General features: G+C 38.5%; 2 protein-coding genes across 9 annotated transcripts in view; both read right to left on the bottom strand.

Moving 5' to 3' along the window:
• Positions 1-365: 365 nt before the first annotated feature.
• cldn34a (claudin 34a) lies at positions 366-5,124 on the bottom strand. The gene is made up of 2 exons (XM_039691427.2): positions 5,005-5,124; positions 366-2,554 (listed from the first exon to the last, which is right to left on the bottom strand). Exon 2 carries the CDS (start codon positions 2,452-2,454, stop codon positions 1,720-1,722), a length of 735 nt encoding a protein of 244 aa, XP_039547361.2. The 5' UTR covers positions 2,455-2,554; positions 5,005-5,124; the 3' UTR covers positions 366-1,719.
• Positions 5,125-6,894: 1,770 nt separating this feature from the next.
• shroom2a (shroom family member 2a) overlaps positions 6,895-27,508 on the bottom strand; it is a 49,625-nt gene continuing 29,011 nt past the window's right edge. For 2 of the 8 annotated variants that reach the window (XM_039691520.2, XM_039691523.2), the window contains 11 exons: positions 21,998-22,099; positions 21,388-21,405; positions 20,893-21,012; positions 18,171-20,715; positions 17,408-17,487; positions 13,915-13,938; positions 12,609-13,190; positions 11,128-11,694; positions 10,436-10,616; positions 9,916-10,188; positions 6,895-8,099 (listed from right to left, as the gene is read on the bottom strand). In XM_039691520.2, coding sequence (XP_039547454.2) covers positions 7,824-8,099; positions 9,916-10,188; positions 10,436-10,616; positions 11,128-11,694; positions 12,609-13,190; positions 13,915-13,938; positions 17,408-17,487; positions 18,171-20,715; positions 20,893-21,012; positions 21,388-21,405; positions 21,998-22,099 — 4,768 coding nt within the window. In that variant the 3' untranslated portion in view covers positions 6,895-7,823. Of the gene's footprint in view, positions 8,100-9,915; positions 10,189-10,435; positions 10,617-11,127; positions 11,695-12,608; positions 13,191-13,914; positions 13,939-17,407; positions 17,488-18,170; positions 20,716-20,892; positions 21,013-21,387; positions 21,406-21,997; positions 22,100-24,875; positions 25,198-27,508 lie in introns of those variants that run through there. The other 6 variants (XM_039691522.2, XM_039691521.2, XM_089134192.1 and 3 more) reach the window with 6 other exon arrangements.

The following is a 27,508-nucleotide window of genomic DNA, read 5'->3' as shown; positions in this document are numbered from 1 at the left end:
ATGATAATAATATTTAATAATATTTTCCTTTTTTATGTTATACAAGATTCAGCTCATTTTCAAAAGTCACTTTAATGTCATTTAAGTTGAAAGGAATCCAAGTTGATTGTACTCAATTTTTTTACATTAAATTATTATTATTATTATTATTTTAATTATGGTATTGGGTACAGTGCTCATTACTTTCACTCTAAAACACTGAGAGGAATAAATTAGCATTTTTACATACATTATCTTCATATACATACACTTCAAAAGTTTATACACAATAATTAAAATTAAATTTCAAATAGCCTAAACGCTGCTCATCAAAGAATCATGTAAGAATGTGTGTAGGCCAACAAAAAGCAGCAACACTGATGATATTAATGTTTATTTAACACCAAATCAGCATATAAGAATGATTTCTGAAGGTCATGATACTGATGACTGGAGTTATGATGCTAAAAATTCAGCCTGGCATCACAGGAATAAATTACATTTTAAAATATACTCAAATAGAAAACATTTTTTAAATAACATTTAAATTACATAAAATTTAACAATATTACTATTTTTTTTTTACCTATTTTTCATCAAATAAGTGCAGTCTTGTTGTACATAAGATATTTCTCCACATATAGCGCCTAAAAACGTGAAGAAAATGCTAGGCTGGTCGCGTTCTCCTTTTTACAAAGCGCTAGGGCGGTTGCGCTCTGGAGGCGACTGTCGTTGCTAAGCAACCATCTACGTAACCTATGGTGCGCTTGCGGCATTCTGAAAAGTTGAGTTGTTTTTATCTCGACGCGTCGCTTCCCCTGCGCGCCTACATTTGAAATTACTAACTTGAGCGCGCAAAAGAGGCAAAATGTGAACCGGCCCCAAGAAATCTTTCTGACCCCAAATTGGTAAATATATACATACATTTAACAAAGTATAGCCTATAGCTTACATTACAGACATTTCGGTGAGAAGGTTGTTACACAGATCTTTTGGCGCTTTTCCACTGCTGGTACGTCTCGGTACGGTTCGGCTCACTTCGCTTTTCCACTGCGTGGTACGACTCGGGTCGACATGGCACTGCTCGGTTCGCTTTAGCTCGGTTGCTTTTCCACTGCAGTTAGTACCGCATTAAAGTGGGTGGGATTATAGACTGTTCGATAACAGCGAACAGTGGCTGTTACTGGGTATTTGAAACTAGAGGGTTTGGTTTCTCTTGTCGAGAGAATTTGGTTGCAAATACAATGACACTGGCAGTGATGATTCTGTCTGACCAATAAGTGCAGTGTTTTCTGATCTGCAGTGTTTCACGTCACATTTTAGTACTGGTACGGTACGCTTGGAACCTCAACAGATCAGGGACCATTTAAAGCGAGCCGTACCATACCATGCAGTGGAAAAGCGCCAAAGCGTACCGTGCCGTACCGAACCGAACCGTACCATGTAGTGGAAAAGCGCCATTAGATATAGCATTGATATAGATATAGCACATTATGTAACAAGTGTATACAAAAACTTTAAAATTCCAGTGTTATAGAATCTCTCAAATTAAAATTTTGACAGTTACATGGGCTCAAAATTGTGTTGCCTTAATTTCTGTTCATTTATTCACTTTCGTAATTAAAAATATAATAATAATATATACATTTACCTTGAATAGTGAAAATTCTTGAGAAATTGTATGTAGAGCCTTCAATTTCCTTCCATAGAATTATGGAATAATTTTAATAATTTTTATTATTAATGATTATCCGATTCAAATGCTGGGTTGATCTTCCCCTCATCCATACTCTCTTTAATTACACCAAGAAAGCCTTCATCACTCACAATTTTCTCAAAATGTCCAGTTTCTCCACTCGTGGGCATCTTGGTTTTGGGATACCTGCAGCACAATAATAGTAGTCCACTTACAATGAGTAGGCAAGCTGAGCCGATCCCAAACCCAATCCCTGGACCCACTTCCTGTTTTACTGGAGCAGAAGGCAAGTAGAAGTCAGGTGGGAAGTCTATAGTGAGATTCGCCAGCACAGAACTCATATTCCAAATGACAGGGACCAGAGTACACACTGCAGTTAACCAGAACAAGGAACCCGCCATCATAAAGGCCAATCTGACATGCCCGCCATCAACCCCAAGAATTGCGTTTCTCATCGCATATCCTGCCACCAGGTTTGCGACTACCCCCACACCAATAGCAGTCATGCAAAGTACCTGAGCGGCTGCAATCTCTGGAGGAGTGAAGGAATCTGTAAGGCCGATGCTTTTGCAGATCTCAGCTGAGTCCAAAATGTGGCTGTTAAAACAGGTCCTCCACACGCCCACCCAGGCCATTCCTCCAGTGATGACCGTCTGATTGTCCACGTACCATATCCTCCAGTCGTTCACCCCAGAGATAGAGGCCATTATTATCCATCCTACAAACCCAAGCACCAGACCCACAAACTGCCAATGGACTGACTGGGTTAGGTAAGCCATTGCTGAAACTGCTGAGACCCGACACCAGGCGGTTATGAATATTTCCTCCTCAGGTTTGCCAACTGTTCTTCAGGGCCATGGCTATATTGCAATCATGCTTCTGTCAGATTTAAAAAAAAAAGTTAAAGCAGTATTCAGCAATTAGACTGCATGGTCAAAAGTAACAGTAAAGACATTTATAGTTACAAAAACAAAAAACAAAAAAAAAAAAAAAAAAATCAGACACCATGATAAATCAAGAGAATTATCATGGTGTCCACAAAAACATTAAGCAACACAACTGTTTTCAGCCATTTGCTAATAAGAAATGCTTCTTAAAGGAGTAGTTCACATTAAAAAAAAAAAAAAAAAAAAACTTTTGTTGATAATTTACTCACCCCCATGTCATCCAAGATGACCATGTCATTCTTTCTTCAGTCGAAAAGAAATTAAGGTTTTTCCTGAAAACATTCCAGGATTTTTCTCCATATAATGCACTTCAGTGGGAACCAAACGGTTCAAGGTCCAAAAGACAGTTTCAGTGCAAACTGCAAACTGTTCAGAGGGTTTTAAATGATTCCAGACGATGAATAAGGGTCTTATCAAGCGAAACGATCACTCATTTAAAAAAAAAAAAAGTTTAACTTTATAAGCACAAATGCTCGACTTGCTCTGTTCTGTGATGCGCGTTCGTGACTCTCCTGTTCGAACTCGTTCATCAAAACAAATTAATATTTTCCCGAGTCAATTTGTTAATTTTGTTCGTTGAATGAACCAAATGACACGAAAAAAGATTAGTTCATTTTGATAAACGAGTTCGAACAGGAGAGTCACGAACGCGCATCACAGAACAGAGCGATCAATTCGCTCGATAAGACCCTTATTCATCGTCTGGAATCATTTAATGCCCTTTCAACAGTTTGCAGTGAAACTGTGTTTTGGACCTTGAACCGTTTGATTACCAGTAAAGTGCATTATATGGAAAAAAAATCTTGGAATGTTTTCATCAAAAACCTTAATTTCTTTTCGACTGAAGAAAGAATGACATGGACATCTTGGAAGACATGGGGGTGAGTAAATTATCAGCAAAAGTTTTTTTTTTTTTTTTTTTAAAGTGAACTACTCCTTTAAAACTCCTTTAAGCTTATTAGAACGATTTCTGAAGGATCCTAGACACTGAAGACTGGAGTAATTGAGTCAGTATAAGAGACATCTTTCAAAACATTAAATTACCAACCCCAAATTTCTGAACGGTACTTTTATTTATACATTCTTTTATGTATAAATATAGCATGATATTTAGAAAATGTGTTAATTAAAAACAAAACAAAAAAAGGCAAAAAAAAAATTGTTAAATAGTATTTGGAAAATATTTAATGTGTTTAAAAAAAAACCCAAAGTAATATAATATAATAATAAGTCAATAATTCTTTTTTGGTTGTCAATGGAAAATGTATTAATTTGTATGATGTATTCCCAGTCATTATAGTAAACATAAATGCTAATCATTTTTTAAATAAATGCCTTTGTTTACTGAAATTTTCTGTGGACCCCCAACACCCCGTTGGGAGCCTTTTAATGAGCTTTTGTTCTTTTAATGATATGACAAGAGAGAAGACAGGAAAACACATGGAGATTGCAGGGGCAAATGGGTTGAGACATGACGCAGGCTTTAGATTGAAGTGTTTGGAATATACAAAGTGCTTCCTTTGGAAACAAACAACCCTTTTAGACTGAGGAAAATGTTTTTTACATCTAGTGTTTAAAAAAAATTGTGGTGAAGAGTGATGTTTCCAGAGGGAGGAAAAAGGACACTACAGAAGCAAAAGACTAAGCATTTGAGACCAAGCAGAGGAGGAAAAGGAGGATGAGAGAGAGAGAGAGAGAGAGAGAGAGAGAGAGAGAGAGAGAGAGAGAGAGAGAGAGAGAGAGAGAGAGAGAGAGAGAGAGACTAATATTTCCTGCACACCTGGGGTTGCGGAATGTTCCGGAATAAGCTGAAAGTTCATTTACAATAATCTGTTTCTTCACGCAAAGGAATCAGAGATGGGAACAATTATTGGAGCTTTGGGGAAGTGATTTCCTTAACACTTTGCAAACAACCCCCCAATAACTCCATGTTACAGCTTAATAAATTTCAGAGCCCAAAACTTATGTTGTCATATTATGTTACGTCTATTCATGTGTATTTTTGTTTACACTTTATTTTATTAAGGTCTTAGTTACAATGTTATTATTAATTTTAGTACCGAGTATCAATTAACAACATGAATTTAGGGATATAATTAGGCTTAGGGTTTAGTTTATGGTTATCTGCATTTAAGTAGGCTACTATAGGCCTACCTGTGTGCATAATTTAGCTACTGGTATTACTACGGTTAGCTAATGACATTAGGAAAAAAAGTGCGACTTTTTCACAATTTCCAGTGGAACTCCAGGTCTTATTGTCCACAATTGTAGCTTCTCAGTCAAGGTTGTGTAAAATTGACTGCGCATTTTCATACATCATATGTAGGCTAATGAAAACATATAGCTACTCACATCATCACACAGAGCACACCAAACTCTTACCTGTTTGAGCTCCTTCGAAACTGTCAGTCCATCCAAAACACAGGATGTCTCATTCAAAACTAGCGACAACTTTCCAAACTGACGCGAATGCTACAAGTCAAACACAACACTGTGGTTAATGATTAATGTAGCATATTCAATAAACGGACGAGTGGGAGGGGAGGATCAGTGCAAAACAATAAAGTTACAGTATCGGCTGATCACGTTACTGATAACACCTTTTCCCTTTGACGTTAATGGAATGGTCAGTTCAACTTGACCTAACGTTAATTGTTTTTGGGAATAATGGCTGAGAACGTCTCTGCAGTGCCAGTGTGTGCATGCACATGAATTATGATAATCCAACGTGTTGTTTGCATATTTTTTATCTGTAAACACACGCAGACTGTTACATTTGCTTACTCTTTCCATCAAACATCCTGGAATCATTGAATGCAAGAAGGCTCGCATCCTTAAGTTAGTATTCTTCCATAGAGTTTTGTCAGGATTATGTTTCAATATCATTTTTTAAATGGTCAATAATATTAAAAATGAATACTCTATTCCTTAGCTCAAATCATGCTGAAGACCTGTTTTTTAAGCTGCTCCAGCATGCGTATTTCAGAGTAAACAATCCAAACATCGATTGTTTCTTTTTTTTTTTCCATTAGGCTACTGTTTTCAGATTTTAAAATAGGTTTTTGATTTCGAGTAGAAATTGAATAAATATTTCAGCAGAAATACACACATGCTACAGTATTATTAACACAGCTGTGCAGGCCATTATTTTTTCCACATGCACGCTATCGCGTTTTACATACGTCAAAGTCTTCCTGATTGGCCAAGACACTGAGACAACATCTGAAGTTAAATATTACTGGAAACGAAGGTGATCAGAGGCAAAGCTATTCAGATAAAAAAAGAACGAAGGTGATCAGAGGCAAAGCTATTCAGATAAAAAAAAGAACGATTGCCTTTTAAATTAAATTGCGTAATTACTGATACAAAATGTTGTAGGAAGGCCTACCTCTAAAATTTAACTAAAATGTCATTATGGAACAATAAATTGTTTAGCACCTAAAAAAAAAATAATAGGATACTTTTGACAAAATACGTTTAAAACAGCACATTTACATGAGATGTGGATTCATAGTGGCCATGATGACGTATGACCAGTCGAATACTAGCTCTAAACGTTCCCATTTATCAGACACTTTTGTTTATAAAAAAAAAAGGAATAAAAAAATAAATCAATCTTGGGTGACATATACAGATGCTATTTCCACAGTGTATCGCAAAACTAGGAACATTGTATCATACTGCATTCATGTCAACAATTGTCATAAAGCAATAGTGACCATCCAGAAATGAGGCATGACAGACAACATTCAATGAATGCCTTCATTTCACTGTCAAAGCATGCTGTTATATGTAAACAAAATGTTTGTGATTGATATGTAGCCAACAAAAAAATCTTTAAAATGCTGTTTTTTGCAACATAATGCTGCGGTTTCAACATCTAACAGCAGGTGAAAACTAAATGATCACATCCAAATCACATATTTGTGGAATGTGAGCCAATTATATTTTAGCTATTGGTTCAACTCAATGATCTTATAATATATGCTTTGTCTTTTCTACACACTGTCTTTTTATGAAAAATGACTTGTGCCACTTAAATGTAATACTTAAGAGCAGTGTTGAACGCAATACACTCATGAGACTGCATTTCATTAGCTATCTGTGGAAATAAGGTCACAATGAAAAGCGGAATTGTGACTACAAAATTTCTGTGTGAATGTACACAGACTAGACTAGAACATGATGCTTTTTTTCATTTAGCTCCTTTCAAAGCCATTCTGACCTCTTACAATCTTACCGATGCAGTTATAAATGACTCAGACACATGACTTGAAGCAAAAGGCAGCTGGTATTTTATAGACAAGCACTTAATCCTTAGTGAAATGATATTATATAGTTTAGGCAAGTCTCTTCGATTCTTTAAACAATAGAATACTTTCAGTCAATCCTAATTCTGGTGTTACAATGCATTTTATGGTGATATACAGCCTCTAAAAAGCGTGCAGACTAAAGTGGTAGTTTGCTTGGCTAAAATAAAGCGAGAGTACAATACTAGCCTATTCTAGTTATATACAAAGATTCAAAAGGCTAAAATAAATTACTACAAATATCACTGAATTATTTTTTAACATAATCAGGATAGTGACATGTCATTTGAAATAATGAACCCCCCAAAAGTCAGTTTTGGAAGTTAATTACAGCCTCCCGATGAAAATAGAAACACAGCTTACATGTGCAACGCTTGGGTGATGAATGAATTTATGCCAGGCTTCAGGCACATACACTTTAAGTTGTCTTTCATCACCCTCTAGTGGTCAAAAAGATACAGCACACTGAGTGACCATGGCATGTTTTTACCTAGGGCGCAAAAAGGGGCAAGGTCTATCTAAACAGTTGTGGGGGTAAAATTAAAGTGTCTTTAAAAAATATTATTATTTCACCATATAATTCTATGGGTCGTATAACATTGAAAGGTCATGAAAGCATAAAATCAGCTGACACTAAAAAAAGGTAACAACCGCAGTGTGCTTTGTAAAATCAGCTTGGGTCAAATCATGCTCTAAAAGTGCCCAGCACTTTCAGGGTCTTCATGAGTCTTTCCAAAACGCTCTCTGCTGGGTCAGACAAAGAGCACTCAATATATGACCAGAATGTAATTCTATTGGCAGTAAATCGACATTAAGTACTGGCACCCTGTTATTTAGGGTGACGTCAAACGAGTTGCTGTGGATTACTGCATGAATCACTCCATCAAGTCCTCAGTTGGTTGTCCTGTGGTCCATTGATGGGAGACTGTCCATTAGACCGTTGAGCTGCTCCTCCCCCAGTTTAATCTTGTCCTCGAGCTTGCGTTGCTCAATAATAAGGGCAGATTTCATTTTCACAAAATGCTCATAATCAGTCATACTCTCCTCTGGCAGGTAGCTGGCCAAGATGTCGTAGACCACACGCTCTCTCCTGTCAAGGTTCTCCTTCAGCTCCTTGGCGTCCTCATGTTGACGGATCAGCAGTTTGCGTTTCTCTGTCAGAGTACGCTGCAGAAGGAAGATGAACATTTCACATTTTTACGTTATACATGCGCTTTCTCACTCACACACGTTTACTTAGCTAATCTAAATGGGGAGATTCCATTGACGTAATGGTTTTTATACTGTACAAACTGTATATTCTATGTATATTCTATGTAAAAAAAAAAAACTTTAATTACTTTATACCAGTTTTACAAACAAGGCCATCCCTAAAGGCAGGTTTTTGGTCACTTCTGGGTACAAATTTGTCCCCAAAATATAGTTAAGTAGACACACACACTTATTATTTGTTTTTTTTGTTTTTTACAAATTAACAATTAAGCACCAAATCTGTGGAAAAAAAGCTATATGAAATTAAGTGAAATTTTATTATCTGGATTAGTCCAATTAAACCTCTATAAATGGTATAATACTAGTAAAGAACTGTAATGAATACTCATGGTACTCAACCATTTTCCAAATTATCACTATAAAAGGCTGTGTGTCCACCAAAGCGTTTTTCCACACGCCTGGCGTATTCAATTGTTTTTAATGGGAGCGCCGCGTTTTTTAAACGCCATGAGCGTATCGAGGCGCTGAGCGTTTTTTTTCATGCTGAAGCGCCGAGCGTCTGGCGTTTTTACTGGTCGCTGGGAGTTGAAAAATGTTCAACTTTGGATAAAATGCAGCGCTCATCACTGTCACTTTTTACCCAGCCGTCCAATCACAGTGCAGGAGGGGCGGGACTAATACCACACCGACCAACTGTCAACATTCAAACTCCTGCGGATATTCTGCATCATAGCAACGAAACGTCTCAACGGAAAAACGCTGCGCTGCCAAAACCAGAGCCCGTCTAACGGAGAGCCTTGGCACTTCCTATTAGCCCTATTGTGTATCATCTTGGTTGCAGTTCCATTAGAATTCCACTGGAGGTGATCGCAGGTGAGAGCAGAATGAATGGCTCTTTCACCTGCTTGTCATTAAATTAACATAGATTTGATTGTTGATTCCGCAAGTTCAATATAGATTATAGGCCAAAAGTCGAATGAACGAGTACTTATGTCCTTTTGATTTCTTACAGGTTAGGCCGTTGTTGGCCGGAACACGCTAGCATTCTGCTATTGTGTGACGTCATCACATTTTTGAACGGATTTTTAGAACAGATAAGTGAACTTAAAAATGCAATTTTCAGCTGAGTGTATTATCTTAGCCCTCCCTTTTGAATGCAACTTTCAAATTACTCGACAAAAAATTACATCCTGAGAAAAGTGAATTTATGGGGGTGAAACCCCATTGACTCCCATTCATTTTGCACTCGACCGCGAGCACCCCCGCATGGACAGAGACGCGTTACTGCAGCCAGTCCAGAACACGGAAGTAACCAGCCAGTGCCAATTCTCTTCAATTAGACATTCTCTGCCAAAACGTTCTCAAGCGCCCAATGCACGGCGACTTCAGCAGAGCGTCTAGCGTTTTCAGCTGGCTAAAAACGCATTGGTGGACACACGGCCTAAGGATAAGGTTGGGGGGGGGGGGGGCATTGGTGGACACACGGCCTAAGGATAAGGTTGGGGGGGGGGGGGGTATTGGATCTGGAATTGACATGAGCTGGACACAAGGGGGGGGGGGGGGGGTGTATATATTGGATCTGGAATTGACATGAGCTGGACACAAAGCTGTATCACCTGTATCAGCCTAAAGTGATACTTTAATGTTAGCAGTTTTACAGCTTTAATTCTGTTCTCCAAATATTTTCGTGCTTTTTGCAATTTACAAATCTGGAAGTCATTTCTCCAAAACCTGAATCCTGCTTTCCCAAATCCCTCGTTTTCATTCTCACCCTCTCGTCCTGTGAAGCATTTTCCTCCAGACTGTTTAGGGCATTCTCTACTCTGGCCAGACGTCCAGACAGAGACAGCAGAAGGTTGACCACTTTATCGAGATCACCGACGAACATGCGGAACTTGTCGAGTTCATTGGGCTTGCAGACGCCTTGTACGATGGCCTCCACATCTTCCCCAAGAGCGTTGTTGTCCTGCACGTCCTCCTGCAGACTCTCCTGAGCTTCCCTCAGCACCTGCAACTTTTTGCTGAGGCTGTCAATCAACTCATGCTGCAAAGAGAGGAAAGGCATTTGATAAAATAAATTGGTAAGTAGCGCGTTTCTGTATACGGTTGCATTTTCTGGTGTTTTTATCGAATGCATGCGTTTTCTTCTGTTGCGGTGCATTGAGTTCTCGTCACCGTATAAAAACTAAAAGGTACATTTAACAGTACTAGGACTACATTTAAAAACAGCTGGTGATGGTAAGAAAGCATCTGTTTGTACAATACAATTTGTTTGTACAGATTGTTGGTACCTTCTTGTTGGCAAGATCACTTTCATTGTCTTCCTCCAACTCCTCTTCTGAGTCGTGTTCCTCACTCTGTTCCTGCATGTCCTTCATCTTAATCAGCAGCTCTGCTTTGGGGGCAGATGTACTGTAGTAGGTTGAATTAGTCCCTAAAGCAGTAGCCACTACCAGGCTGTCGTCTTCTTTCCTGAGAACCCACAGATGAGTTTTATGAGAAACACAAGCCAACTAATCCAAACAGAATTACTTATGACATGGCATGAGCATGGGGCGGAAGATCTGTTTGACCAACCAATGGCAGACAGGAGTGTTTAAGAATCATTTTGCAACTTCATATTTACACAAAAGGCTCCCAGATGGCAGGATGAGTCCTAGATTTCCAAGAAACTTGGAATCATAACTTAGAAAAGAGAACTGGGCCAGCTACAATTTTCACGAAATGCCATTCTTAGGATTTTATTTATTTATTTTTTTTTTTTATGAGAACCACATGGGTAGGGCTCAAACAACCCTGACTTCCTGATTTAAAAAAATAATAAACAGAACATCAGAAACACGTTCAATCCGTCTTCCTTCTTAAAGGTATTAAGGGTAAATTCCTGGAATAAATAATGAAATTCAAACTTGGCAAACTGAGTTGGGGCCTTAATGCGGTAAGAAATGGGAATATAGTAGGTTCACAAGTAAGAAATACTGACTTCTCCACAGAGTTACGAGGGGATTGCAGTTTAGGTGCAGCTTTCCTGCGCTGTTGGGCCTCCTCCAGTAGCAGCTCTCCCTGAGGGAAAATACCTTCCATCAGATCCATAGTGGTCTTCATCTTACTCTGGTCTAAAATGTCCACTAGGGACTTGTCCTTAACCATTATGTCTCTAGCCAGCTCCTTTGTTTTTTCATCATCCTCTGAATGCAAGTGATGTGAAGACAATCCGTTGTTGCTTTGATCTAACGAAGGGCTCGTCTGCTCATAGAATACCGGGTTCGCATTGGTTTGTGGCCCTTGGTCTTTTAGAAGGCCCATATCTGCGTCTCTTGTTTCTGGCCCCTGGTCCTTTTGCCTGGTGTATGTACAGAACAGAGAGTATGACTGATCCGGGTTCCCCAAGCTCTGAAGATGTGTTACTCCAGGTTCTTGCGAGCTGACAGGGGTCTCACTGGGCAGGTCGAGATATTGTCGACTTTCTTTTCCGGTGTTACTTTCTGAGTGGACAATCTTAATGGGCACTTTCTTCACTGTTGTGTTCTCGTCTTTAACTCGATCCATCCTGGTAAACAAAAACGGTGAAAATGGAATTGTGTTATTCTGGTGAACACAAGAAATGCAACATAAGGTAACTAGGCAAAAGCATGAGCACAACAAGGGCAGTACAAACTATTTTCATGGGTCTAATCTTTGTGAAAACACATTAAATTATTTTACTTCAGGCTAGAGGGCTTTGCACACAGGAAAACCATATATATATATATGAAGAGTTCATATGCAAAAGCCTCTAAGTGCCATTTGAAATTTTCTTCTAGAATGATAATTTTTATCAAGCTTGTATATTTAAGTTCAGTGATTTCACTTAAATGACAATGAAGATTACCTATTAATTGTTATTTAAGTGAAATTACTGAACTTAAATATACAAGTTTGATAAAAATCATCATTAAAGAAGAAAATTTCAAATGGCATTTAGAGGCTTTTGCATCTGAACTCTTCATATATATATATATATATATATATATATATATATATATATATATAGTGTACACATACAAATATATCATACTGTTCGTCATAAAAAGGCGTCTACTGTAAGACTACTACAGATCCCATATTTGACCCAAAACGGCAAAAATAATGCCCCATAAGTGATATTTTTCAACAGTCTTCCGTTGAGGCTATGTGGTATTCTACTTATCACTGATCTGAAGAACTGCAGTACACATGGACAATCTGCAGTACGGGCACATATGAATAAGCCCCTTGTATGTGCATGAATACAATAAAGAGACAGTCAGAGAAGCACTGTCATTAAATTACTGGGCTGTAGGGAGAGTTTCCAGTGATGGTTTTAAGATTGCAGCTGAGAGGAGCCCAGCTGTGGTTTGCCAGTGGAAATCGCCCCGAATTCCAACACAGACCTGAAAGATTTCCTAAACGGCAGAATTTAACTCTGAATACAGAAAGTCTTACCTTCCAGGAGCTTCATCCTGTATGGAGACAGGGACGGGGGGCTTGTCAGTCAGCCTCTGGGGAGCAAACTGGGGCGAGGGCGAACGCTGCCCCTCCATGGTGGGCTGGGTAGGGCCAGCGGTTTGTTGGGTGGGCAGGACAACGGGAGGGGGAGGAGGTGGAAAGGGAGGAGGCACAAGCTCTTGTTGAAGCTCCTCCTCCCTGATTGGCCCTTTGCTATGCTCCAACCCTTTCCAGGGAACGGGGGCTGAAACCGAGGCGGAGCTTTGATTGTTGACAGGAGAGAGCGAGGCCAAGACTCCTCCTTGTGATCCAGGCTGGAGCTCCTGAAAATTGCTAAGAGGAGGAGGTGTACCCTCTGGGCATTTGTACTTCTCCAGATGGGGCAAGAGAACAGAGCTCTTGTTTTTGGAGAGGGCTGATGGTTCACTCTGAGTGCTATGGTCAGAGAAATGCAGTGCAGGTTTGTGATGACTGGATGGAGGATCTGAATTTTTTTTCTCCAGGTCTTCAGTCAAAGCTGAAGGAGGTGCTTCTGGTTTCTCTTTGCATACGAGTTCACTGAATCCTTTTTCATTAAACCTTAGAAAACAAAAGACAAATACTTAGTAGTAGAAGTAAAATTCTCAATACACCAATACAAACTAAAGATGATTTATCAAAGGCCCAGACTCTAAATGTATGTGTTCTTTTTGGTCCACAAAGCCTCACTGTGTTCAGAGTAAATCGATAGGCAGGCAGACATTTCTCCCACATTTCACCATCTCTCCATGGTAACTCCCAGGCTGGCTGTCATACCCAGCATTTTTCTGTTCCCACAAGCCTGTCATGCTGTGGAGAAAGAATGATCTTTCCCCTGCAGCAATTGGCAAAGAGAAACTTTTCCCTTCTTAATCCTGATTGTATTCATTTATGTTTTTACTCTCTTCCATGTCTACTCACATATAGATGGCAAGAAGAGATAAAAGGGCTCTTGATTGAATATATTTAGCTTAGGAAAGAGAAAACTTACTAATTTAACAACACTCTATGAAAGTAACTTAAATATATTAAATTATTTACAGGGTTAAGCAAGACACCTCTTGCAGACATCTATTAGGAATATCTGGTCCAATGGTATATATTTAAACCATGCAACAATTGAAAGGTGTCAAGAGATTGAGATTCAACTGTATGGTTTATAATGATTTTGGTGATACCACCCACTCTTACAGTTGATGTTTGCAACTGAATTATACCAATTTTAAAAATCTAACTGCCCAACAATTTCTACTCACACATACTTTATACTAGTATACTGAATTACCTGATGGGTGTATAGAACCAGTGGCTGTGCTCCAAAGAAAAAGACAGAAAGAGATTTTGACTGAAAATGTGGTTAGAGAAATACACCACTGTTCAAAAGCTTGGGGACATGAGATTTTTAAAAATGGTTCTGTAGGTCTCTTCTGCTACTCTATGCTTAATTTATTATTTATTTAAAAATTAAATAAAATCAATAATATTATGAAAATATTATTTGAATTAAAAAAAATCTTAAAATTAAAATGTTCTAGTATGATACATTTAAAATGTAATTTATTCCTCTGATGTCAAAGGTGATTTTTCAGCGCGCCATAACTGCTCACATGATCCTGAATTTAGAAATTATTCTAAAATGCTGATTTGGTGCATATTAAGCATTTCTTACTATCAATGTTGAAAACAGTTTAAGAGCTGCTTATATATATATTTTTGGATTCTTTGATGAATAGAAATATTAAAAACAGCTAGAATGTAGTCACTACTAACAACTAAATGCAAACTTATTGATCAAAAGTATTAATTTTAAAAGTAAACAATCTTACTGACCTCAACCTTTTGAACATTAGTATCCAAAGTAAAGAAAAGTGCAGATTAAGAGTCATTTATTAGAACTACTACATTGCAGATGTCATTACAGCATGCATGCATTGGTAACATTCAAGTGGGATGCAGTCTCTTTCTGATACTATACAGTGTCTAACACATACATGCACTTGATCTCTGCATGAACTGGCATGCAGAAAGTCTCAGGTGTAATACCATATAAGCTTTTGTCCACAGTACCCCACCTTTAATCAAATACAGTCTCTTGCTAACTTCCCTTGTTTGATAAAGTGTGTACGACAAACATGTTCTACCAGTACCAGAAACGTTTACTGTGCATTTCATGAAAAAAAGAAAAAAGAAATTGACCTGCATTTACTTATCGAGTGAAAACAGAATGAAGCAATCATTTAACCAAGGACTCAAAACTGAGAAAACATTAACACAACTTAAATGAATCTTACAGACTCAGAAGGATTCAAACTTCATCAGAGAACCGTCAAGTTGAAAAGTCCATAATCCAAGTACTCCTGCTGTTACAACTTTAAAGTTGCAATAAAATGGCTAAATATAGATCCTTGCATTAAATATGCAACCGTACGAGAAGCAGCGCTCACCTCTGATGATTGTGAGTTCTCATCTCAGCGACAGGTGCTTCCTGTAGCCCTCAACAAATGTAATCTCATCTGGGTGGGGCTAAAATGCTTGTAGCTCAATTGAATTGTTTCCAAATGGATTTACTCCACACTTGATATACTAATAAATAAACAATAGTACTAACAGTGGGGATTTCTAACATTAGAAGTGTGTCCATAACACTTACTTGAGTAAAGAATCCTTCTAGATAGGACTTTTCAGCTAGAACTTTAACTTTTTATAATTGAGTCATGCGTGTCTGCACATAAATTAAATCATTGGGTGGGAGACAGGAAGTTTGACATTTAAACAATGATTTTTACGAAAACTCATAGGGCTATGAAGTGAAGATGCAGGTCTATTGTATAATTCATAGTTTGCTCTCCACAGCACCTTAATTAAAAGCAAGAATCACGACAAAACCTTTCATAGGGGGCAATTTACAAGGCTTTGGATGATGGATGTTTGTCGGTAACTTGCTTCAAGTTTGCCACTCCTTATGTCTACACAGAAGTCTAAGATATAATGACCTGGAGAAACCAGTGGTTGATTATATATATATATATATATATATATATATATATATATATATATATTAGGGCTGTCATGTGATTAATCTCATCCAAAATAAAAGTTTGTGTTTACATAATATATGTGGGTGCACTGTGTATAATTATTTTGTATATAAATAAATACACACACATACATGTATATTTAAGAAAAAATATTATTTATGTATAAAATATCTATATTTATATATAATATAAATTATATATAAATCTATATACCGTATATACATATATATATATATATATATATATATATATATGAAGAGTTCAGATGCAAAAGCCTCTAAATGCCATTTCTTCTTTAATGATGATTTTTATCAAACTTGTATTAAGTTCAGTAATTTCACTTAAATAACAATTAATAGGTAATTATCATTGCCATTGAATTGAAATCACTGAACTTAAATATACAAGCTTGATAAAAATGATCATTCTAGAAGAAAATTTCAAATGGCACTTAGAGGCTTTTGCATCTGAACTCTTCATATACATATATATATATATAATTATACACAGTGCACCCACATATATTATGTAAACACAAACTTTTATTTGGATGCGATTAATCGTGTATATATATATATATATATATATATATAAGATAGATAAAAAAATGGGTAGATTGTGACATTAAGAAATGTATATTTGTTGTGTTGGCAGAAAGAGTCAAACTAAAACTTCTGAAAGCATCTAATTTACATATGAAACAATAAGAGCAAATATCTAATTTGACCTCAAACTACTGGAGCCCCAACTAAAAAGTATGCATGCAAATGGAATAAACAGATCTTTAAAGGACACATACATATTGTGTTTTATAAACTATAATGAGAGAGATTGCAGGATAAACTTAGCCAGTTTTGAAATCATACATTTTCTTGTCTAGACTCTGAAACATGTTAAAGTAACTGGAGGTCATTTCATGCACAGAAATCCATACTATCTACAGCTGATGATACTTTCTGTGCCAATTTAATACATTATTCAAGGGCAAAATATACATACAAGCCCTCTATTCTTCATCCAGATGGTTTTAAAATTCTGAACTTTCAGCATTATTAATTCAGCATTTCTTCTTAACAGAGTACAGAGCTCCCATTCATGATTCTTTCAGGGTAAAATTAAATACCTACAATAATGTACATGCAGAGTACATTTTTTAAATAGTCTTATCTTTGCACAGAGTAAAAAACTAAAATAGGGAAAAATATCTGTAAAAAAACACTTTGAAGAAATAGGAAGAGCAAAAATGACATTTAAAAAGCTGTTTTACTCTTTGGCCTTATTATGAATGGACTGATTGGACACTTCCTATGTCATACTCACAAGCCTACACCTCAAAACCATCTCCTTGTAACACAAAGCCCAGCCAGAGAGGATAGAAGTGCCGTCACATCTGGGCTAAATCCCAAGACTGTGAGGATCATAAAGAGTCTACTGTCTATCTTTGACCCAACGAGGGCTGACTGATGGCCCAACTGTGGATTTCTGTTTGCAACAAGGCCAAGATCACAGCCATTAGCACTGGAATAGTTGCACTGACACAATCTCAGCCAGGACTGTTGGAATCTGTTTAATTCCCATTACAAAGAGATAAGTTTTCTGGTTTAGTTTCAAACATGCCCAGGAGTTGAACATCATGCCTAACAAAAGTACTTTAATAATCAGCATGCTAAAATAATGTATTATCGTTTTACCCTTTAAACTACTAACAAAGCAATGGAAAAATAACATTGCAGCACCCACCTTGTGCTATTCTTATCCTGTTCGGAGAGAATTTTCTCAGGTTTGGAATAGTCAGCTGACTTTTCTTGAACTGCAAGTTTCTGGGAGGAATAGAACACACATAAAACTCAATCTCCTTGTTCAGGTATTAAGATATTTCTACTGTTAACTTTTTAAGACTTGTCTATCCTAATTATTGACTTGGACGGGTGACATATGTGATCTTACTTGCAACTTTCCTGGTCTGAGGGTGTGACTTTTTGTACTTAGTTTAATGTTTGACTAGTTCCAACCTTTATATTGCTATCATTCATTGGAGCTCTATGCAAGACACAAGTAACTTTTGCTTTAAGATTGTTTCTAAATAAAAACAGTCTGACAAACAGTTTACACCAATTCGATTTAAAGGGATACTCCACTTTTTTTTGGAAATACAACTCCCCCAGAGTTAAACAGTTGAGTTTTACCGTTTTCGAATCCATTCAGCCGATATTCTTATATTTAGAAGAATATCAGTAACCAGACAGTTTCTGGTCTCATTGACTACCATAATATATATTTTTTCCTACTATGGAAGTCAATGAGACCAGAAACTGTCTGGTTACTGATATTCTTCTAAATATCAGAAAATCGGCTGAATGGTTTCGAAAACGGTAAAACTCAACTGCTTAACTCTGAGGGATTTGTAAAATGAGCCTATTTCCAAAAAAAGTGGAGTATCCCTTTAACAACAGCATTAAACCACAGAAAATCAGGGGGGTTCATTAAATATGAAATAACTAACCTGTCCATAGAAGTCAGCAGAAGGGGAGGATCTAGATCTTTCATGCACACAGGTGGGCTTACTTTTCCCCTCATTTCCTGTATCAAGGATGTTATCAGCTGAGTGGTATCGTCCAGAGACCCTTGGTTCGGATGTCTTCCTCTGGGTGTTCCATTTGGCTTCATACTCTGCAAAGGTACCAAGTCGCTGTTGTTCTAGCATGGCTTGTTGTTTCACTGAGAGAGGGCCATCCTGACCTTCAATAAGGTGGTGTTCAATGGGGGTTGAGCTTTCACTGTTACTCCGCCCGGTCGTGACACTCTTTGCAGAATAATGCAAGCCTCCAGGTTTGGACAGTCTGTTGTCTTCAGATTTCTGCAGGTTTTGCTTTGGCATAGGTTTAGAGAAAGCTGATTTTAATGTTGCATCAAAGAATCTGTTCCGATTTTCCAAGGGTACAGCATTGTCAGGCATAGGGGAGTGCTCATCAGCACCTACTTCATGAATTTTATCTGGCTCAGAAAAAGACCGAACTTTCTTTTCTGCAGAGAACCGCTTGCGGCCACCAATGCGAAGCACCTGATTACTCCCTGAGGTGGGTTTGCTAGGTGGGATCTCAGAGACACTTGGAAGTGGAGGTGTGTCCTTCCAAGTAGAACCCTCGGTGCCAGGATGCTCAAACAAAACTGGCTCTAGGTCTTTTCGCCTAAAAGATGTAGCCTGGAGGACTCTGGCCTGGGCTTCTTTCAGATGGTCTTTATAAGAACTAGAAAAGCCACCATCTGAGGAAGGAGTAGTAGTCTTCCAGACAGCAGCCTCTTCTACAGCTTCAAACGGACTTTCTAAAGTGGCTGCGCTTTGACTCTTTTGAAGCTGGGCCCTTCTCATCTGGATCTCATTGCGCAAGGTGGTGGCGAACCGGTCACTCCGTCTTGCCTGTTTGCCGCTCTGACTGTCAAGTGCTTCCTGTTGTGCACTTCCACTGTTGATCTCATCTTGACAGTCATCCATTTCATTGTGCTCATGGGCCAGAGAATACAGCATAGGTGTTTTCTGGGGACATATCTTTGACTCGCTTTTAGTTGGAAGAGGTTGTTCTGAGTATTCTTTAAGGTGGAGATGGCCAGAATTTCTCCTGTGCTCAGGTTGTTTACTATGGGGATAACTACCAGAATTCTCATTTGCACTAGACATATAGTGTTGCTTTTGGCTAGCCCTCAACTCAGGAGGTTTTGTTGAATCAGGCATATTCAATGGATTACATGGAGCAGAGAAAATGCGACTGTGGTTGTCACTTTGTTTGAAGGAAGCATTATTGTCCTTATGATCTATATCATGGTGCTGTGACTGAGGAGGGAAATAGCGGTCTTTAGTTCCTCCTTGAGAACCTATGGACATCCTGTCCCGTCCACTGTGAGACATTTCTGAGGCTACAGAAGCTTTAGACTCATCAACTCTCACTAAAGAAACTTGTGTCATACCCTGAGTGACATGGTGGGAGGTAACTCCAAAAGGACCACAAATTGATGCAGCTGGCCTTCTAGCTTGATTCTGGCTGTTGGGTTGCATGTGGTTGTTTGTGGGCAGCTCCTGCATACTGCTAAAGTAGCCACTGAATGGAGGATTCAGTGCTGGCACTGTCCTAGTTTGAGCGTGGAAAGTGCCCTCGTCGCTGTACTGACGATGATGGTGTGGAACATGGGCATAAGATGGATGTCTATCTCTGACATCTGTGGTTGATAGGGAGTATGTCTTGTCTGACGACATGCGGTTGGGATAATGACGATGGACATTGGATGAAATGCAAGGATTTGAAGAATCATTTTTGGATGGCAAGTTAAAATTGCGTTGACCCTCAAGAACGGTCTCTATGACTTGGTGAGACCTTTGTGCACTTTCATAGGTTTCTCCAGCCTTTTGTAATGCTTTCACGTGAGGCTTTAACTGGGCATGAACACCAAGGCCCTCAGAGGTGCCTGTGATCAGACCCTTCTCATGAACCTTGGTGGCTGCAAAACTATCACTGCGTGTCGGTGGAGTGGGAGGTGGGGTAGAGGATACCATGTTTTTCTTCATATCTGGGACATGCCAGACAGGTCCAATACTAACTCTTCCAGAGCTTGAATGCCGAGTGCCTGGCTGTTCTTCGGGTCTTGGGATCTCATGGCTACCTGTACTTGAGAGATGCTGCAAGTATCCGAGCTTCTCATCTTGTCGTATTCCTTCGTTTATGTTTTGGCTATGCCTGCCATTGCTGTGCCTACCACTTGAGTCCCACTGATTAATTTTGTACAGCATGTTTTCAGTGGATGCAGCGTTACTTTTAGACAGTGTGTAATCTGGGGTTCCTGAGCTTGTAGAAAAGGAGCTGTATGCAGAGTCTCGTTTACCACCACCCAAATGTTCAATGCTGTTATTGTTGGATTTGCTTGGGGAAAGATAGCCAGGTGGATAAGGATGAGAGCTATGATCTAGGCTGTCCATACTCCCCAAAGAGCTGAACTGATCAGATACTCTCTGTAGATTTGTTTGCTCCCAGTCAGTTGAGAGTTCAGAGGAGAATGAGCTAAGAAAAACAAACAAGTGTAAAGCGTGCTTAGGCTGTATAAACTAGCAAATGCAACTGCAGTAAACAATTTGAAGAACTTGTGCAATTCAATGTATATTTAAAAAAGAAAAATAGTGGCATTATTAAAAGAAGCAATATCGACAGAAACAAATCATTTTCTGTCTCTTCAATTACCTAGCATCATATCTTGTTTGCCAGCCTGCTGAGGGTGTGGACTGGGTTTTGGCTTCTGAGTGGCTCTCGTTGAACTTGGTGGCATGCCAGGAGTGAGGTCTGCTCAAGGGTTCGTTTCTCCTGTGGGCAGCAAATTGGAAATAAAGAAGGACAGAGAAAGAGGAAGAGCAGAAAAGGAAAATTAGAAAACAAGGCAATAAAATGTTTCTTGTGAACAGCTGTAAAACGAATGGCAAACACAGATCGACAAGCACCACTACAACTATTTTGAAGGACAGAAGAGTATCAAAACATGGAAGATGATTATGGGAGTAGTATAATGATCATGGCAAGAGACAGAAAAGTTGCCTGGCTGGTAGCATGCCGATGTTACAGTCACTCACCATCAACACAAAGTTTTTCGATAGTCAACCACAAATAAAAGAGTAAAAAACAAATGCAAACACCTGTAACCCACAAGTTCACTCTCTTAACACTCAAACAACATTAACATACCCTTTAAATCGGTTCTTTCTGAGATGCATGAAGTAAAGTAGACAAATATATAATTGTTATTGAACAGTTATTTACCCACAACAACAATTAAATGGACGATCTTGTATGAAGTCAAATACATTGTCCTTATGACACTAACTGTTTAGTGCATATGTTTTTAAACTGAAAACTGCAAAAAAAAAAATATATAGCAAGAACTAATGAACAGGATTCCCACACCTTTGAAAAATGACCAATAATACCAACAGGAGACAGATTTAAAAAAAAAAAATTATTGAGATTACATTCATAAAGACCAATTTTTGAACAAATAAATATTTTAGAGAAATTTTAATTATTTTCAGTTCATTTAGGGTAGTTCACCGATTCTTATGGCCTATAAAACACAATTTTAAAATCCAATGATATTTCCAAGCTTTTCGTGATCGTGGGAACCCTGAATGAAGAATGAAGTGCGTATGCATGGTTGAAAACTAATGGATGGAAATTTGAACTTCTGATGGATGATTTCACAAGGCCATGGAAGGAAAATGATTGTAGATCATCATTACTAGACTGGGTGGTACAGGGAAGGAAGTGGGTTTTCTTGTGGAGAACATTGATACGATACCTCATGGAACTTCGTAAAATCTTCGTGAGAAAGTTCCGGGCCATATGCACGTCGCTCTCTGATGGCATTTTCTGTGCTACAATATCCACCATTTTCATTTTCCTGAAGGGAGTTAAAAGGGGGAGGGAAACATATAGTCTGAATCTCCGAGTTCAGGGGACTCTAGTGCTCTATTCCAAATTGAGACATAAAAAAAGCCATCTCTGTGAAGGGAAAAATACAGACATACTAGCATGGGCCACAACACTGTCTGTAATTAGTCAATCACTATATGCAGGAACACAAACACAAATATAGCCCTGCATAAAAAAAACAACATAACCAATTCAGACAAAACAACCACAAAATGTTATAATGAAATGTTATACTGCAAGAAAATACACTGCCAAAAGAGACAATCCACATAAATGAAGCAATAAGTTCATTCAGAAAAACACCAGTGCCAGCACTGAGAGAGTTTAAAAATACAAAATCTTAGAAAAATATATAAAAAAAGATTAGTTTCTCTCTCATCATGCCCATACTGTAACATACTGACCATAGGCCTGTTGCATGAAGCTAGCTGAAAAAACCCCCCCTCAGTTTTACAGTCGGTTTAGAGTTTAGATCAGGTTCAACGGGCTCACACCGCTCAGTATAAAACGTTATTTGTTAACTCAGCTTTAATCCAGAGTTTGTAATAAATGCTGAAGCATGTGTGCACCTGAAAGTTCGACACTTGCGGCAAACAGCCAATCACATGGAATATGGAGAGCGTCAGTTTGATTCACTTATTGCGAGTGAGCCACGCAATTTACTTCTTTTCTAAAGATTAAGAGATCATATTTATGAAAAAGTATCATAAAATTAAATGCATTTACAAGGCAGGAACAAACACTGCCCCTGCAGCGAAAGTTTGAGAAGGCATCTGACTATATAAATGCAAGTGAATCAAACAAATAGTCCTTAATAATTGATATAGTTTCACGAAGAGCTCAAGAATACACGTAATACATAAATCTGTTAAAGGCCTCTGAAATATTAAAGCTCGCTATTATAAATATATATATATATATAATAGCAGAAAAAGATGGGCAATTTTGTCTCAAATTCTTTCAATCTTAAAGGCTTTAATTTGGAGCAGTTACAGAGATACAGAGGGAGAAGGAGTTGCTTTATTGCATCAGACATGTCACTTTACTCACAGCTGATTGATCCAGTTTACATGTAGGTCTCCGATCTCCAACAATAAAAACTGCTCCAGAGCAGGTTAGCCATGTAGAGTAAGTTACTATGCGATGAAACCCGCTAAAAACAATCCACCTTCTTCAGCCTGAAAAAACTGAGTTTGCTCAAACTAATTTTAAACTTATCCGAGTAGCTACTGAAACTGGATTCATGCAACAGCCTACAGAGATCTTGCATACAAACAATCACTTGGTGTGAATAGTGGACACAGGGAGACATCTTGTGGTTAATGTTTAACACTACCATTCCAAGTGACGAGGTATGCCATAAAATAAAAGGGTAAAAGTGAGAACGATTTAAGAAAAAGGATTAAGAAAGAAAGAAGATTCATTAACAGAATGAATATCGCAACCTCTTTCCAGGATCTGTGAATGAGATGTTCAAAACCTTTATGCCACATGCTTTGCATCAGTGAGTTTAGCATGAAACATTCCATAGTATCGCCGCAAACTAGATTCCACACACCTGACCTGTGACCTTTAAGTTTTGCGAGTCAAAACATTCCTGTCGTTTCTGAAATTCAGTTGTTCAGTAGTTTAGTGATAGGATTGTAAAAACAGAAATCCATCTTCAAGATTTTCCAACAGTCTAGTGAGACTCCATTAGACAGGAGGGGTAAGAATAGCAGTCAATCAAAGACATGCAGTGCTACTCCATTAGATTAGACCATGAGGTCAAGTACCAGTCACCGACTAGCCAGTAAACATTAAGAGACGTTCTTTGAATATAAAAACTACTATGCTATTGCTAACCCAAATATCCTTGACCCCAAAACATTTGTTTAAACCATATTTGGCTAACCAAGCTGATATTGTCTAAAACAAAGATGTCCATGTACATCCATGTCACAGGTTTAAAAGATAACAGAACAGATTAAACGGCAAATTATGAGCAGAGTGGCCAAAAGACACCCTCTGCTCTCTCTCAATGATGCCGTCTGTCAGTTCCCGTGTAAAAGTTTCAAGTGTGTATGTGCTCGCCACACATGGTGCTGGCTATTCAGATGCTAATGGAACTCTCTTTATTAGATGTATTGTCAGGGCTACAGCTGGTCTAGCACAGATATGCCAGTGGTCTGAATCAGCGGCGCCCAAGCGGAATGGAGGCCAAGGAGGGGGGTTCCGAGGGGAAAGTCCCCACCAATGTTTTCAGAACAAGGCATGTTCAAAAACAAACAAATCACTACTGAAAAGACAACCACCAATCAAAAGCTCCGATTCAAATCTGCTTGGCTAAAGAGTTAACATTCAAATCTTATTCACAGGCCACACTAACATGAAAAAAAAAATAAATCTTAAAAAGCCACCAACATGAAAGATTAGCAAGCTTTTGAAAGTGAAAAAAGCTATTGTTTACTAATATATATGTATAGCGTCTGATAGGGTTTGAAATCCATCAAAGGTTGGTTTTGGTTTGCAAAGATAAAATGCAGCAGGTGCCACGAGGTCGAGTTTTAACATACTATCTACTTGTTTACACATGGCCTGAGTCATCCGAGGGACAAGCTGCACCAAAGCTTTGATTTCACAAACAGTAAAATAAGACGAGACTAAACAAATACTAAGAGAAACAGAAGCAAAGGAACAACAACAGGTGTGAGACACAGACAGCAGACAAAAACAGACAGCAAGACGTAAACTTATAAACTCACCAAACAATCCCTCAAGCAAGCAAGTTTGCCAAACAGACTTGAGACGCTTTGTTGGATGAAATGGTACTGAGAGTCCGGGTTTGCTCCAGTGGACTCCCCAGGCAGTGCATTCCACATTCACATCAAAGACAGGCCAGGACAAAGGGCCCTCCAAGGACGGCCGGTCCCAGACCGCAGTGTGAGTCTTTTCAACCATCCACGTGTTCCATATGAAAGAGTACAGAAAAAGGTATCCTTGAGGAACCCCATGTAGAGTTCTGATCATAGGAGCCTTAGCACAAACACTCTCATATCTACTTCCAATGCCTGTGTGACTGTTGCAGTCAGGGCAGATCTCAACAGGGATTATGGTGATTTTACCCTGGGAAGTAAGGGGGGAGGGGGCTGTTGTCATAGCCAGTCTCCTTGAAGCAATCTAATAGCTTCTGTCTCCTTATTGGCTCAGGGATAGTATGCTAATGAGAAACCGAGAGGGCCAAATGCTCTCGTTGAACCCCTCTTGTGCAGCGGTCCTCTGTTTCTTCTATTACTATGGCAACAGCTTGATTTTTGTAAAGTCTTAAGTGTACTGGTTTGTCAAGTGGAGCAAAACCAAAGAGACAACGAACAACAGAATTACACTTTAAAAGAAAAAGGGTTTTATTGAATTCTGAAAAGATCAGAAGACCGATTGGTTCAGTACTGAATATTAAGTAGTGGCTCTGGACTACACGACACCAGAGTTTTCCGATTCCCACTCGCTGAAGGCACTAGACGTCACCACGACCATTGAACTCAAGCTATAAACCCTCCCAACCCCCGAAACTCACCATGTGACTGGTAGATCACTTCAGTTCTGACAAAGGACATCTGGTTAAAGCAAGGTTAGGGATCTCAAATAATCAACCTGTTAGTTTTGCAAATTGCACACTCTCAAGAGTGAAGCTTGACTGTGATTAGAGCTTGACCTACAAAGTTTTGAGCTCGATTAAAACTTTTCTTGGCATCAAAACAAGTGGTCTGGTGACAGGCAAGAAGATTACAGAAGAATTGTTTTGATTTATGCCTGATGGGCGGGCTTTTACGAAATCTTTCACAATGATCTATTGTAAGGCGTCTTCTCATCCCTGCATTCCAGACAGGAGTCCATTCCTAGGCATTAATGTTCCCGTAAAGGTTCCCAAAAAGATTTGTACATTTTAAAAGATCTTATTCCAGAGTGCGAAACCATTCTGAAACCATTTAGCCATTTGTTTGTTTTTTAAGGAGACAAGAATAAGTGTTTAAGGAGAGATGTTAAGCGCTAAGTCCAACAAGATCTTATCTGAACCATCTGCCTTTGTTCCCTCTAATGGAAACTGCAGTTCGTTAAATGTAATATTGGACACAATGAGACAGTTTTGGCTGCACGGGAGTCAGTTATTCGTTTGGCTGTTGAGTGTCTGCACAAAGGCCTTCTTTAGAACGCATCTCAATCAGCCGCTAACACAGGGCCAGGAGAGGCCAACCGTGAGGTGCCTGTAATGACAGGCACATTCCTGGGCTGCATGTCATACCAGCCAAAGAACCAATAGCAGTCTAGCCCCCCGTTGGGTTCACAGCCGCGTCTCTTTTGTTTGGGTGAACAGTACTAAGATATATCTGCATAAAGCATTCCTTAAACTTACACATACTATGTGTTACTATCAGGGTTGAACAAGTAAGTAATGGCTTGCTTAGACCAGGTTTCCAGCATGTTGATGTGATTAATGATGCCCTTGATATAACCTCAGCTAACAGTGTAAGAAGTAAGAAAGGTGCACAGTAATCAGACTTAGAAGGTGAGCAAAGGACTCTCAATTCAGTGCTCCATGCCAACATTTCTTGGAAACAATCAGCACAGGAGACTGAATCCTTCTGTGCACAAAGTTTTACATTCCAAGAGACTTAATATGACCTGTAGATCGACATCTGATCACAGACCTACAGAAGACTGAATGTCTAATAAACAACTACCATTACATTAATTATAATCATAATTTTGGAAAAACTAATATTTAAAAAAAAAACATACAAAGCACATTACAACCTCTCTTAGCTCAATTGCTTGCTTTAGTCTCTTTACTTTCTCTTGCTCTTTTGTAATTCCTTCCTATTGAACTTGTCTTGAGTATAAAAAAGCAAATCAAATATCACATCTAGTGCCTAAATCTGTTGCACATAGGGAATACCTGCAAAAACTAATACGTGTGTAATTAGAAAAAGTTGTAATTTGTGAATCCAGCCTATTATTTTGATTAGCCCTGATATTCTTACGTTTTAATCAAACGACTTGAAAAATTCTGAAAAAGTTGCACTTAAATGTCCATTTTAATTTAATTATGCATCAGAAAATTGATGAATTTGATAAATGGATCAACCAAGAACTGTTTAATGAAAAAAAAAAAAAAAAAATCACAACGCATAAATAAATCACATTTTTCATCAGCAGTTTTACAATGGCACATATTTGTAGTAGAAAGATGTAGCTACTTTGTGTTGAGACTGGGACCAAAACTAACTAACCAAAACCAGTGTTTCCTCTACCATTGAAATCATATCATCATGACATAAACCCACAGAAACTCAAAAGGTCTTCGCCGCAACCCGTCAAAATAAAAGTTCGGTTTAACTTG

The sequence above is a fragment of the Pimephales promelas genome, chromosome 8 (assembly GCF_988280905.1).
Source record: "Pimephales promelas chromosome 8, fPimPro1.hap1.1, whole genome shotgun sequence".
Classification (NCBI taxonomy): Eukaryota; Metazoa; Chordata; class Actinopteri; order Cypriniformes; family Leuciscidae; genus Pimephales; species Pimephales promelas.
The sequence above is the reverse complement of the archived record's forward strand: the minus strand, read 5'-3'. Positions and strand labels throughout refer to the sequence as shown.